The sequence below is a fragment of the Drosophila biarmipes genome, chromosome X, assembly GCF_025231255.1.
Source record: "Drosophila biarmipes strain raj3 chromosome X, RU_DBia_V1.1, whole genome shotgun sequence".
Lineage (NCBI taxonomy): Eukaryota > Metazoa > Arthropoda > Insecta > Diptera > Drosophilidae > Drosophila > Drosophila biarmipes.
In genome coordinates this window covers 13094388-13110023 of record NC_066611.1, presented here as the reverse complement: position 1 = coordinate 13110023, position 15636 = coordinate 13094388, and the positions used below count along the sequence as shown (strand labels likewise).

At 39.5% G+C, this 15636-nt stretch overlaps 1 protein-coding gene across 1 annotated transcript in view; it reads left to right on the top strand.

The window, feature by feature from the left end:
- LOC108025736 (neurogenic locus Notch protein) overlaps nt 1-15636 on the top strand; it is a 42159-nt gene that overhangs the window by 9602 nt on the left and 16921 nt on the right. Inside the window, exons 2-4 of the mRNA XM_017096324.3 lie at nt 5383-5473; nt 14804-15066; nt 15142-15346. Of these exons, the coding sequence (XP_016951813.2) occupies nt 5383-5473; nt 14804-15066; nt 15142-15346 (559 nt within the window). The remainder of the gene's footprint in view (nt 1-5382; nt 5474-14803; nt 15067-15141; nt 15347-15636) is intronic.

The window sequence follows — 15636 nt, the reverse complement described above, 5'->3', positions numbered from 1 at the left end:
AGCGAGACGTTGTGTTTCGTTGACGTCGGTTCCCACACTCGTTTATACGTTTTACGACTTGCCCCCGCTCCACGCCCCCAACGCCCCACCGCCCCTGTGTGCCACTCCCCCTTTTTCCTTCGGCTCGAGCCCCCTTGCTACTCGCTTCCCCAGCGATCTCGGCTACTTTTCATTAACACTTTACAATCTTTCCGCATTTTGCTGCCTGCTGCTGTTGTTACAACGCCTCTGCATGACGCTCATTTTCCACTGCCTGGGCATCTTCTTTATATTTACAAACAAGAAAAATAGTTATCGATTAAATCGCTATTTTCGATTTTTAATATTTATTTGTCAGAAATATCTTCAATTTGAGTTTGTAAACATGAGAAATGAAAGTTGTTGATGTGAGAGTAACAAAAGAAAACTGCTTTACAAAGTTATCGATAAAATCGATAGCATATTTTGAGCCTTGATAGTCCTTAAAATTGTTTATTTTAGTAACTTTTTTAATTAAAATAAAATATTATATCAGAGCTATTTTCCACTATTATTTCCCCCCAAGCTGTACTTCTTGCTAACCAATTTGTTATTTGCCATTACTCATTTATGTAGAAAAAGCATTTATTTATTGCCTGCCCCCGCAGCAATTTGTGATCATTTTCTGAACAATTCCCATAGAAATAGTGATTGTTCGATGATCGCTTCGCTTTCTTTGGCGGCTTATCACTCTTGCAGTTCATTTTTGCGACGCAAATTTGTATGAAAATATCTATTATCATTTCGCCACACTCTTCAGACAATATATGCAAATAAATGTGCATGAATGTACGAGTAGGAAGAGATCGATGACAAGTGAAACAATTACGAACACCAAAATGGGAACAAAAGATGTATTGCGGGGGTTAAACGATCAATAAGCAATTGAATCAAATTTATTTCGGCAGATCTTCAAAGGTTCCTCTCATAAAACTGTTATGCTGAACCCAAGAACGGTTTCTTTGATTGAAAATCGAAATAATTAAATATTACCTTTTAAAGAAGTAATTTACCAATCTATTGTTTAAAGCACTTTAAAGATATAATTTAAATATGAATAATTTGCATAAATGGATAATTGATTATCTAAATATTATAACCATAGTAGGTACCTCTGAAAAGATTTTCAATTTTATTATAGTCTTAAAAAAGAGAACATTACATTTGATTGAACTTATCCCTTGGAAGTAAGCATTCCTGGTTTTAATTAAGGCTCATTGATGTTTTTTAACAAATATATATATTATTTAAAGTACAGTGACTTACTTACTGGATTCAAAATTAAAAGTTGTGGCGAAATTGCCGCCAAATAAAAATCATGAATAAACATGAACTGAATTTAGATAAGAAAGTGGGCCCAGCGGAATGAATTTAATTGAAAGGCGATAAGGTCGAAAAGGGCTTCTGGTCTTTCGGCTTACGATTTGATTCACAAAAAATTACTTCATTTATCCCGTGTTTATATAAAAAAAATGTAACAATTTTCCTCTAGTAGAGAAAAAATCGGAGTTTAAAATTAAATGTAAGCTCTACAATTTGTCTGCCATTTTATTTTATATCTTCACTTGCTGACATTCTTGTTGATACGTTTTTATTATATTTTTTTCTTGCCTAGAGAAAAGCGTGAGAAATTTTTGGCCGTGGTTTGGTTTCTTTTTTCTGGCGATTGTTGGTGTTTTTCTTGTTTTAGTTTGGTGTGGTTGCTTTTTGTTTTAGTTGTCGCAGCTGTTGTTGCTTATTATGCTGATAGCGTTTGCCACTTTTTCATTGTTGTGTCTTTTTTTCGTATGTGGTAATGCGAAAAATTTAAATTCGATAAGCGCCATTTAAAAAGAAAAAACCAGCGGAGATATTTCATTATTGTCTTGGCTTCCTCGTTTTTGTCGTTTTTATTTGTTTGATGTATGTAAATTGTTTTTCGCGGTAATTACAAGTGGTTCATCGATCGCTTTATGGCTAACAATGTGTGTCAGAGATGGTAGATGACAGTTAACCTAAGGTACCTCATTATTTCTAAAAATTAACTAGTAATTTTTTTCTTTGTTAAATACATGTGGCATACATTGAATTTACCCCTCAGAAAAAATGAATAACTCAACTGCAACGCGGGCTGTCGCTTGCAGTCCATTTTGATCGATCAATATCACGGATATTTGCAAGTCACAGTCACGCCTGCTTTCATCGGTGATTGTGGAACGTCGTGACTCCGAGAGATGCCCCCGATCTGGCCGCCAAGCCGAAAACCAAACCAAAGCGGCCAATCTCTATTACACATATCGTTGGGCAAGCTTAATTAGGTCTCAACTCGGTTCGGGCCAAGTCAAGCAATTAACAGCTCATTTGTCGGCGGTGGAAAAGCGGAAAAGCATGTGTGCACTTGGGCATCTGCCTAAACGCCGCATAAATGCCGGGGGCCACGTTGATTTTACATGTGTGCGGCAAATCACACGCAATAAAAAAAAATCGTACAAAAAGCTGGCTGAAAAACTGAAAATCTTTTCACGCTCTGCCGATGAAGCGTTGAGTGCCCATGCGCCCTCTCTGTCTTTCTCGCCTTGCCAGTCGGCAAATTAATTAACCAGACTCATAAGCCCCCGGCCACACCTCTCGGGAAGAAACCATTTAAGCTCTGTCCCCATTTGAGTGATCTTCACCTGGAATTCGTATAATTCAATTTCGTACATTTGTCCATTTTATGTACGCACTTCTGTCGCATATTCCCCAAGAACGGGAGGCAAAACAAATAATTCGGGGCACTAAACATAACTAACTATTAAAGAAAGCTACAAAAAATATAATAGATATTTTAGACATTTTCTATATATATTTTATACATTTTTAAAATACTTTACAACTGTTTTTAAAGCATTCCAAAATGTTATGAGAACTCTAGAGTGACTTACTGTGGATTTCAGAGGCTGCACCCACCGCACTGACACTGCGTTTTATTTGTGTCTGCTGCTCTTTTGGATTTGTGTCTGGATTTTTTTTATGTTTTGCATCTGTTTAATTTTTTTTTTTACACTAATTGAGGTCAATTAGTTTACAAACAAACGCACACACAGTCGCGGCCAAGCGAAGACAATCAAATGCAGAGCAACCGCTGAGCGTGCTGCAATAATTTTTTCCTTTTGCATAAATTTCTGCAGTATTGCGCACATCCAATGGATGTGACTCAATTTGAAGTTATCTCTTATTTTTTGCCCTCCTCGCCGCCTTATTTATGTATTGTCATTAGCCAGTTAATCAGGCAAATGTTCATACATATATGCGTTCATATTGTATATCTTTGAGATTTATGCCACGTCTTGTCCACAAGCCATCGATCATCAATGTTTAAAGGAGGCGACAGACAGTGAGCGAAAAGTAGTGTGAATAAAATATAAAGTATAATACTAAATAATTTATGAAATGAATTTTGGGCTTAAAAATAGTAATTAAACTAGATTACAATTTGTAAAGAAAACTTTGATGTTAATCAAATATTTATCAGTTAAATCACCACCCATTAATAGCTGAAATGTATAAATAAATTTGCTTACCACACTTTTTCTTGGAAATTTTCAATTTGTGCATTCAGTTGGCGCTCTGACTTAAGCCTTTTTGCATTTGATTTGTGCTTGTGTATGCACGGCGGTACAGTGGTCACTCATTGTGTGTGTATCTCCGCATATGCACACCCCCACCCCAGTGCCACGCCCCGCCGCCCACCGCCCCTTTCGGCAGACAAAGCGATTTATTTATCTCCGCCTGACGGGGGCAATCAAAACTTATTGTCGTCGCCTCGAACCGAAATGAACTGAACCGCATGGAGGAGCCGAGTTCAGCTGAGTTAGGAACCCCTCTTCCATCTTTTTCTGCTTTTTTCAGCGCAGGAAATCGCCACACGCCCAATTAGCAAACATATATACAGTGGGGCGCAGAAAAATAGCAGAGGAGGTGTGAAAAGTTCTGGGAAATGCAGTACAAATTATTAAAAGCAGGCAATAAATTATAAATTAGGTTTAGATTCTTTAAGTATTTTCTAGGATTTTATATTTAGCCTTCTTGAGTTTTTTAAATGATTTTTTTCAAGTTAAAATAAATAAGATTTTTTTGTTCTCAAAGTTTCAAAAATATTTTAATTAATTCCAAAAAATTACTTACAATCAAGGTGAAGTACATTATGTATACCCAAAATTCTTTTAGATAGAGCCTTTCTTGAGTTTTCGAAATACTTTTCCAGGCTATACAAAATTAAGATTTTTTTGTTCTCAAAATTTTAAAAATATTTTAATTAATTGCAAAAAATTACTTACAATCGGGGTTAAATACGTCAGATATATCTAAAAGTCTTACATTTATCCCTCCTTGAATTTTTCCAGGTTAAAATAAATAAGATTATTTTGTTCTCAAAATTTTACAAATATCTAAAATAACTGCAGGAAATAACTTGCAATCAAGCCTGAGTAATTTACATATATCTACAGGTCTTTTAAATTTAGCTTTCCTTGAGTTTTAAAAAATATTTTTCAAGGTTGTAACAAATACGATTTTTTTTTTCTCAAAATTTTAAAAATCTTTGAAATAATTACATAAAAATAAACCTCAATCAAGGTTGAGTACATTAGGCATATCTAGAAGTGCACTACTCTTCCGGACCGATCTGTTCATAACTGATGTATATTTTTTTGGATCTCCGAACCTGAAGAGGTGAAGTGAAATTGGGGGGATTGCTTGTTTGCGGCTTCGTTTGTTTAATTTTGTGTGCCAGATATTTTTCAATGGAATAAGCATAATTTTTGTGTGCCTTCTGATTTTTTCATGCGTTTTTTTTTTTGGTTTTTTTTTTGTTTTGTGTGTCTGTATTTTTTATGCATAATAACAATTTGATTTGATTGCACAAGTTTCAGTTTTCTTATCCAACTAATTTTCTGCAGCGCTGGGCAGTTCAAGTGCAGTGAACTTTTTGTCTGTGATTGGCAACAATGATGATAATGATGATGAAGACGGTGACTTTGACATGCCGCCTGTTTGCCCTTAAAAGGCAGATACATATACGATCTCCCGATGTTCTGCAAACAGAACCAGAATGTTTTTATTCTCTCCTCTGCCCTCCCCACGGGTATATCTTTCTTTCTTCGGCTTACAACGATGTGGCATGTTAAGTAGACATAAATGGGCGACAAGTTAGTATGATCCTACAGATATGGACGGCCGGTTGGCAAGGTGTCTATAGGAATGTGTAAGGGAAGGCTTCTATAATCACTGGTCATCATTATTTAGCTATTAGTATTATTAATGCTACTTGTCTCTGACACTTTTTGAATGATTTTTAATTATAAACCTCTATTAATTATTAATCCTCTCCATTTATCCTTGCAGATACCGCGTTGGGGCCCGCTTCCTGCACAAGTGTTGGCTGCCAGAATGGCGGCACCTGCGTCACACAACTCAATGGCAAAACCTACTGCGCGTAAGTAAAGTTTGGGTTTTTTTTTTAAATATTTCAGAACTTTTAGTTACCAGAAAGCCACATACCAAAAATTTCCGGAATAAACCCTGCGGTTATTGAGTTCAAATAGTCTGTTCTAGGCTTACAGCCCATATATCATAGGGTTTTTCATTTTTGCATTCAGAAAGGAGTAGAGCAAGTAAAACAGATTAACACAAATTCAAAAAAATTAAATCTAAAATTTATTTTTATTTTTATTTGTATCTCCAGAACTGGGGTGAGAGTTCGTGGCGGCATTTGCATGTGTCAATCAAGAGCTCAACTTCAAGGACAAGGGATTTTTGTGTGTGCACTCTGTTTAATTTAACTCGAAATTCGTCTAGACAAAAGGAGGGAAGTTGTTGTTTGGCCAGACAAAAGCGCCCGCACAATCTTTGGTCTTTGGTCTTCGGTCTGCGGTCTACGGTCTACGGTCTTCGGTCCCCGTTCTCCGTTCTCCGCTCTCCAGTCTCCGCTCTCCAGTCTTCAGTCTCCAGTCTGCAGTCTTCTCTTCTGCGGATCGAATCAAATCGGGCTCGTTGTCGAGCGACATTCGTGGCAAATCGGTTTGAACCTAAACGAGAGTCTGGGAGTCTCTGGTTCGTGCCTTTAGCCCGGTTCGCATGATTTTCACTCGCCTCGCACTTCGATGTTCGTATTTTGTTTCCTCCTCCGTATGTTGTCTTTTATTTATTTCTGTGTTTTTTCCACGATTTTTTCTTTATTTTTTTTTGTCTATTTCCCTCTGTTGTCTTTGCAATAAATCAAACGCGGCCCAAAACAAACGGCACGTACGCAACGCATAACTCTGTTTGAGTTATTATAAATAGAGAGTCCAGTCCGGCCGGTGAGTCTCGGCTCGGGTCGGCGAAACGATCGCTATATCCATATATTTTGACAGACTGTCGTCAACAATTTTTACGAGTCTGCGAAGCGGCCCGAGCCCCGACCTACATGGCATAATTAACGAAAACTCACTGCAAGAACCCACAAAAAGTTAAGATCGAATTGCATTCCTGGCGTACACTCAGGCCTCGACTATTCCCAGCGATCCGCTTTGAAGTTTGCTTTATTTTTATGATCGGGCTTGGTAAAACGCAGCTTATTTGGAACTTCAAAATCATTTTGTACTACTGCTGGAAGCAATAAAAAATGTAGAAAAAAATGTCTACCTAATATTTCTTCATCCCCAAGTGGTATTTTAAATACTGCCCTAGTATAGCTCTTAAAAAATGTTTTTATTTTCGAAAGTTAAAAACTTTGTGCCAAATTGGCAAATGTTAAACATCTATTAGCCAATAAAAACTTTTCTAGAAACCTTTCGCGCTAAATATCCACTTTTATTTACCATTATTTTGGCCTTTGTTGATGTTCGGCTCACTGACTCATCAAAATAAAGATGGGAGGGGGAAAAAAAAGCGCTGTTTTATACATCAAAAGAAATTTCCGCCAAAAAAGGGGGCCGCCGGGGGGCGTGGCCGTTCGAGAGATGCTGCTCATTAACATGTCATAAACCGCTAGTAAGAAACGCTTTTTCCTCGCCTTTTTTGTGGGCTCTTTTGCCATGCCACCATATAAATCAAACTCATTGTTCTGAGATGGCAGTGACAAAATTGAGCCGCAGACTACATGACATTTGACATGGGGGGGGGGAAGAAAAAAAATAAATTTAAAAAATAGAAGGAAAAACAGTTGTGTCAGTCAAAAAGAAAACCAAACTGTTGGCAATCGAGTCAATTAAACAAACAAGCTGGCAGGCGGAAAAGCCATCGTAAAAGCCGTATAAAAGCCAAGCTTTTTGGCCAGCCAGAGCCAGCGATAGACACACAAGACAACCAGAGCAATTCCAAATCAAGAAAATGTGGTAAATGGATCAGCATGGATCAGCCGAAAACGATCCGAGGATCAGTTGGCCGCAAGACCGCAAGACCGAAAAAATCAGCTCTAATAGCTCAAGCTCAAGACAAAAGTTCAAAGCGATCTTATCGCCGAATCAAAAAGAAAAAACAAAAAAACCAAAACCAAAACCAAGCCAAAAAAAAAATGTCTTGAAGAAAGAGGGGCCAGCGCACATATACACATGGCCATTGGCTTGATCGTGCCTTTGATGATCATCGCAAAAACCAAAACCAAGGCAAGGCAAGGCAAGGCAGTCGAGGGAAGAGCAAAAGCAAAATAAAATAACCCACGGATCCCCGAGTTGCCACAAAAATACATAAACGAAACAGGAGAAAAGACTAAACTGGCATCTCGCAGTTTTGGGCTAAGAGCCAAGCGCTTTTATGTAATTGCCCAAAGATAGCCGAGGAAAGAGCGGGCCAGGATCGGTTGACATGTGTAGTAGTCTCTCGCCGCACAGCGTTCCCGGGGGGGAAATGGCTGGAAAACCCTGTTTACAACGAGCGCCAAGATCTGGCCGATCAAAAAAGGCAACCGATCGGGCACAGCAACAGTTGTACTGTTTTAGAATACAAACGAGATCAGCTCGCATTGATTGTGGCAGTGCCTTTAATGAGGAAGGGAACTTTAGCTCTCGTAAATTAATATTAAAAAAAAAAATTCACTCAGAGGTGGATCCTTTCTTATTATTATGGCCATTTTGGTGGAAAGAAAGCCACATACCAAATATTTCGTTGCGGAACGCAAGGATAGCTGAGTTCTGATGGTCTGTTTATAAGAACTTCTGATAAACCATGGTGAATATCCAGTAAAACCTATTAAATTGGTAGCTAATTAAATAGTTTTGAGTTGAATCGATTTGAGATCAGCTTGCATTGATTGTGGCAGTGTATTTCAAGAGGAAGGGAACTTCAGATAATAAAATATTATTAGTATTAAAAAAAATTCATTCGAAGGCGGACACTTCCCTGTTATTATAGCCTTTTTGGTTGAAAGAAAGCCACATACCAAATATTTGGTTGCGAAACGCAAGGATAGCTGAGTTCTGATAGTCTGTTTTCAAGAACTTGTGATAAACAAAGGTGAATATCAAGTAAAATCGATTAATTAAATAGTTTTGAGCTGAAACCGTCGCATTTGATCCCCAGAAAGTGAATTAACCGCCGAGTGAGAAAAGTTCGTTGCCTAAGTCTTTTGTTTTCTTGGCACCGCACGTGAGTGTGTGTGTGTGTGTGTGTGTGTGTGTGTGTGCGTGTGTGTGCGTGTTTCTAAATGCCCTCGCACACACACACGGACACGAACACTCACCGCAGGAGAATAATTTACGTTTTTATTTGAACTCTTGGCTCACACGCTTTGCACTTGAAGTGTTCTCGGCTTTCTACCTTTCCTCCTTCGCGTTCTTGTTCTCCTCTCCTCTCGTCTTTTCATTTCTTTTCTTTTCTTCTCGAAAAGTGAAAAAGGGGGAAAAGCATTTCCAGGCTGCAATTACTTTAATTAACTGATCATTAAGCACATTGGCCATGGGGCTCTATGCTCTGCGGCCTGGAAATGACAATGGAAAAGCCAGCTTTTCATCTGTGCTGCGATGACACATTTAACTTGCGGCGGCCATTTTTCTCATATATATATATATATATATATCTCCCTGTGGATATATATGTGTGAACATCCTTCGGCCGAGGAGGGGAAATATATGAAACTCGTTTGCAACCTGCTCTGATTGCTTTTCTGTGTTACACAAGCTGCGAGGAAGCAAGGGTCTCGCCGGAGCCGGAGCCGGGGCCCATCCCATGAGATCTTGGCTACCCGAAAAGCGTAGCGAATATTTATTGTGCATTCCGGCCTGCATTTTACATTTTTCCCGAGGAGACGCAGACCCTTGCTCCCCTTTTGTGTGCTCTGTTTTCATACACCTTTTTTATTTTTGCAGCCAAGGCGTTGGCGTACAAAATTCCTTTGGCCAGGTCTCCGTGCCTCTCTCGCTTTGGTCAAATTAAAACGTTTTATTGAAACTCAATTAAGTTGCGCATTCTCACGAAACGCTGAAGATGGTAGACCAAGTTGATGATGATGGTTCCTCGGATGGATGGATGGATGGTCGGTCGGTCGGTCGGTCGGTCGGTCGGTCGGTCGGTTGATGGGTGCAGAGAAGCAGCGTAGAAGGCATAATGTTAATTATTCGAATGTGGAATGATGCATTACATAAATCCGAGCTTTGTCTTCTCATAACTGAAACGAAAGATTTTCCCAGGCTTACGTCTCTTAATTATGCATATATGGAAATACCTTTGGTTTTTCTTCTACGCCCGACGACAAATCATTTCATCACACAAGTCGGGCAATCGCCCATCGAAGCTTCACCTCTTTTTGGGGAACTCTTTTTCTGCTGATTAGTGTTATTAGCTGTTACAATGTGCGCCTTTGATGTAAGACAGACACATCCCAAAAATTCCAGAGATGGATGTTACTTATATAGATTTACGGTATAACAGTTCTATTTAAAATAAAATATCTTTTCAATAACCACTTAGTTCCGATTTTCCATGAGAAAATACTGTAAAACATGTTTAAAAACCCTTTCTAAAAAATTCCCAAAATATCTTAAGCATTTCCCTTATTATAAAAGCTTGGTTCATAAGTAAACCACATACCAAAAACTTCCCGTCAAATCACTCGCTTACTCGAGTTCGGATGGTCTCCTGTATGATAATGCTCCATGGTGTTTTTCTGCTATTATCGGAACAGAGATGAATGTTACTTATATAGATTTACGGTATAACAGTTCTATTTAAAATAAAATATATTTTCGATAGCCACTTGGTTCCGATTTTCCATGAGAAAATACTGTAAAACATTTTTAAAAACCCTTTCTAAAAAATTCCCAAAATATCTTAAGCATTTCCCTTATTATAAAAGCTTGGTTCATAAGTAAACCACATACCAAAAACTGCCCGTCAAATCACTCGCTTACTCGAGTTCGGATGGTCTCCTATATGATAATGCTCCATGGTGTTTTTCTGCTATTATCGGAACAGTTACATTTTTAAAATTTGACTGCCTAAAGATAGTTTTTATTGGCCATAGTTTAGATTGATCGTCATTTGCATAAGACAAACAAGTTCGACAAAGTGAAACAGCCCATCGTAAAAGCCGTTTTTATGGCTCCTCTTGATAAGAAGGTTTTCCGCTTTATTAAACCCATAAAAGCTTATAAAGTCGGGAGTTCTGTACAACGAATTTCGGGAATGGTATCAGGTATGTGTTTCGTTACCTGGAAACTGGAACCTGTGGAAATCATTTGACGGACCAGTGTCAGAAAATGCATTTTATTTTTTACCTGCTCAACGGACAATGGGAAATCAAACAAAAACAGAACCGAAGAAGACCTTCAATCTCTCCGCAAACAACAGCTGGAAATGGATGGATGGATGGATGGATGGATGGATGGCTGGGATGGTTGGATAGATAGATCTATGTGCATAGGTGCTATATGGATGGAAACAGAACGGAAAGGAAATTTGTTGGGTGTAAAATTTGTTAGTGAGCCGGGGTCACGCATTTCACTTCACTTCATTTCAGTTGGTTTTCCACTCTGTCCTCCCTTTTGCCATTGTTCTGGGACAGCTAGGCAAATACCACACGAAATGTCTGGGTGAAAGGAAGCGATAGATAAAGGCCCCGGGGATAGGGAGAATCGGGCAGCGAGGAGTGTGTGGAACGAGTATTTGGGCGTGTTGCACCTGCGCCTGGAAAAACGAGCACATTTTCACGTGAAAAACACGTCTCAGCAAAAGCCGAAACACCGAAAAGCAGAAAACCCGAGTGCTTGTAATGCGAGGAGTGTGCTCTCGGTACCTCCATATATTTGTTTCCCCCTCTTCTGGCCACAGATCATCTTCATTGTTCTACTCATTTCTCAGTTTTGGGTAAAGTTATGAAAGTTGGTTTGAAGTCCAGAAAAAAATCTGTTTACTTAAATACATTAAAATAAGATAAATTAGAGATTAGAGATCATTTCCTATCTGCTGATACTCGTAGAGTCACAGATCAGAAACCTTGGGAAATCATCAAAACAAAATTTGGGAGTTCCCCATGAAAGCGAAGATTAGCCAAGCAGATTGAATGAGATCAAAGCTTAATTAGGTGGGAAAAAATCAAGTTTGATAAGAACCCTTACAAAGTAATCCCTTCCAAATCCCCATCGACAGCGCCAACCCATTCAGACAAATTGATCAAGTCCAGCTAATTGGCGCCTTATCAGGTCATTAAACAAATGGGATCACACAGCGAATGACTTCTAGAATCTTGGCAGAGTGTCTGGGGAGTGTTTGTGAGGCGATAAGCAGTTTATTTGTGGTACCCCACACTCGCCTCCCCACCGATCCTGTGATAATGTGCTGAGATCAGCGGAAAGCTGCATATTTATATGAATATAATACCTCTGTTTGGTGTTTACTGTACACACAGAAAATGTTTAAGGCTTGAAGTACTTCTTACAGGTGCCAGAAGCACCTTTAAACCTGATCTTCATATAAATAAATATATCAAATAATTTATATAAATTTCTAATGGTAGTTGATTAATATTTAAAGTATTTGAATAATATTTTTCTAGCTGTGCACGAGGCGTGTGAATTGCACTAGGGAAATTAGACACTCGCAGAGCCGAGAGGAGTTGCCTTTGGATCTCTGGAAGCCATATATAGCTACAGTCAGGCGGAGTGGTCGAAAAAAGATGAATGATCATCGGGCGATGACATTAAATCATTTGCCTGTAAACCATGAGTCTAGCCCCTCAGCTAGCCCAGAAATCCATAATCCATTCGATACGAGCTGCTGTGGTTACCCATTCAATCGAACGATCGTGAGAAGCGAATATAAATATATATATGCATATCTATGTGCATTTCATATTCACTTCATGCAGTTATGATTGTGAACAATTTCTGTCCCCGATCGCCGACCGCAAATTGAGTTGGAAGCGGAGATACGGATGCAGAGATGTAGATGCAGATACAGATACAATCGTTTGATCCGATCTGAGATAGATTTACGCTGGCTTTTCTCACGAGCAATTTCAGTAAATAGATTTTGGATAATTTTGAGAAATTTTTTTTTTTTACATTACCGATATACTATCGAATTTATCGAGCCATTTATCGTTCTAATGCCACCTTTATAATTTCATATACCATTTTTTAAAACAATTTCTTACCCGTTTAGCCACTCCGTTTCCTTCACGTGACAAAAGGTGACTCATTCCCTTTTTGGCCAACTTTATAAAGGAGGCTTTAAAGCAGATCAGGAGGTGGGGGGCCTTAGAGGAGTAGAATGCGGAGAAGGAGATAAAGCCACCAACACACACTAACACACCCAGTGGCTGCCTTGGTTTATTTGCCAATGCGAGTCACGTTTTCTGCCAGCCCTCTCTTTCTTTCTCTCAAAACAAGTTACCGACTACTTCGAACCCGAGCTGAAAAACTCTGCTTGGCCTGAGTATAATTTATATTACATTAATTTTTCCATCCAACATTTTCCTCTCATTTGGGTAGCAGCAAAAAGCCTGACACCTCATTTGAATGGGGCTTCCCCTTGCCACTTCTTTGCCTTCTCTACGCTTTAGCTGATTTTATTACATCTCTTTGGCCTGGTCTTATCAGTGGGGTCATATCGACAAAATACCTTAACAAGAACCCTATATTAAGAAGAAAAAAATTAATCGATTTTTTTTATTTAAAAAATCGAAAATATCGATTTTAATTTATATTCTCCGGAGGCAGAATAAATCAATGTGGAATACAAATATTTAAGTAGGAGGCAAAATGGCACAATACTGCTACCAATTACTACGATAAATTTGACATTCTTATTAAGAAACGATCGATTAAAACATCGATGACGATAACTTGTTTTATAAATACGTTTGTGGTTAAAGACCCTTTCTTTTACATTTTTTTAGTGTATGCTCCTCACCTTTTTTAAGCTTGTCAACTCTCTAAATTCTCTCTCTAAAATTAGCAAGCTGTCTTCGATTACGATCGACAGACTTTGAGGTTAGGCAGGGCCTCTATAGGGGATTGCTACAAATTAATGCTAAATCTAAAGCATTTTCACACACTTGTAACGGGAAGTAGCAGCATCGGACAAAAAAAAACAGCAGAAGAAGGAAAAAAAAAATGCAGAAATAAAACGAAAAAAGAAAAGCGGTTTTTCCTCGGCTGGACCAGCAACATCCCATCGGATCCAGCGCTTTTCAGGTTGGTCAGCAGCCGCCTTAATGATTATTCATTGCTTGTTGCTGGTTGTTCGGTATGTTGCTGCCGTGCTGCTTGATGTTGCTGCTGCATGCTGCTGCTGCTGTTGCTGTTGCCACTGCATCAGCAATGCGTGTAATTTTCTCATTGCATCCAGCAGCCGATGAAGAAGCAGCATCAGCATCAGCGGAGGCAAAAAAATTTAATATGCAATCAAGATCGCGCACAAATTACCGTACATAAAAATTGTTTTCTCAAGGGAAAAGTAACAACAACAAGGCATAATGTCGTCGTTGAAGTTGGGAGTGGAGAATCGGAAAAAGAGAGTCTTCAATGCTAAGAGCCGATATTGTTCCATCATTGTCATTACTCAACCAATTTGTAGTATTTTTTTCTGTGTGCACCATAAAATATTGTTTATGGGAAACTTATTGGACTGATTTTCCTTTGGCCTCGATTTGGGAAAACTGTGCGATACCTCTGTGGAAGGGAAAACTATTTTGGATGCCTAATGAAACTAATATTTTATATAAAGTAGAAGGTATATATATTTTTTAAAATTATTTTATGCAAAATCAAAGGATCATTAACAAAGTATTCAGATGGAAAGACAAGTAGTCTCTGGCCAGCTTAAGAGATCGAATTCGATGCGATAACCCATCTGTCGTTCATCTGGAGCTCCAACTTGTCCAAATCCAGCCTCGTGAAAGTGGTCCAAGGAGCCGAGCTTGGGGCGGAAATGAGGCTACTTTGTCAGCTTTAACACTTCGGAGTCGCTGGAGCCTGGGATTTATCAGGCGGCGCAGATCTGGCTCCTGACTTTGGTCAACTAAGCCGACAAGTCGATAAAGTAGCCAGCAAACGATATGTGTGAAATCACTGCGGCGAAATTTGTAAACCAGTGCATTTTACGGTCCCTGCTTGGGCGCCAGTTTTTATTTTTAGGATTTATTTTTCAAGCTTAATAAAGAGTTTATAAAGGTTGATTGTAGATTATAATAGATTCATTTAGGATAAACATTTTCTGTTACCTTAGTATTTGGTTTTCTCCGAGTGCACAGAAGATTGTGTGCCCCAATGCACTCATTCAAATCGCCACCTGCAACCCATTTTAATGGCAACCCGCTAATCCGTATCTATCTGTATCTCCATTCCAGTTGCGATTCACACTATGTCGGCAACTACTGTGAGCACCGGAATCCGTGCAACTCGATGCGTTGCCAGAACGGCGGCACCTGTCAGGTGACCTTTCGCAACGGCCGGCCGGGCATCTCCTGCAAGTGTCCCCTGGGCTTCGACGAGTCCTTGTGCGAAATAGCGGTGCCGAATGCCTGCGACCATGTCACTTGCCACAACGGAGGCACCTGCCAGCTGAAGACCCTGCAGGAGTACACGTGCGCGTGTGCCAATGGCTATACAGGTGAGGTTTCTAACGGGGAAAGTGCCCAAGTCCATATTAGAGCAACCAATATCATATCCATGCCTCCCTGCCCAGGTGATCGCTGCGAGACGAAGAACCTGTGCGCCAGTTCGCCCTGCCGGAATGGAGCCACCTGCACCGCCCTGGCCGGAAGCAGCAGCTTCACCTGCTCCTGTCCGCCAGGATTCACCGGTGACACCTGCTCCTACGACATCGAGGAGTGCCAGTCGAATCCCTGCAAGTACGGCGGCACCTGCGTCAACACCCACGGATCCTACCAGTAAGTGATCATATCTATTATCTATGAACTAAGAAAAAATTAAACAAATCCCTCATTAGACCACTTAATTTGCATACTCTTGTCAAACCCCTCGATTAGGCATTTGAAAACGTCAGGCAAACCAATCGATGAACATCGAAATGCCACCCTGTTGAATATCAATCGAAGCGCCGATTGTCAATAAATCGAATTGTCAACGGATGTGATAACTCAACTTCCAGCTGACAAGTGCAAATTGTTTTCTCTGTTCGACAAAAGATCGAACACGTCTGATTTTGCACCAAAAAAAA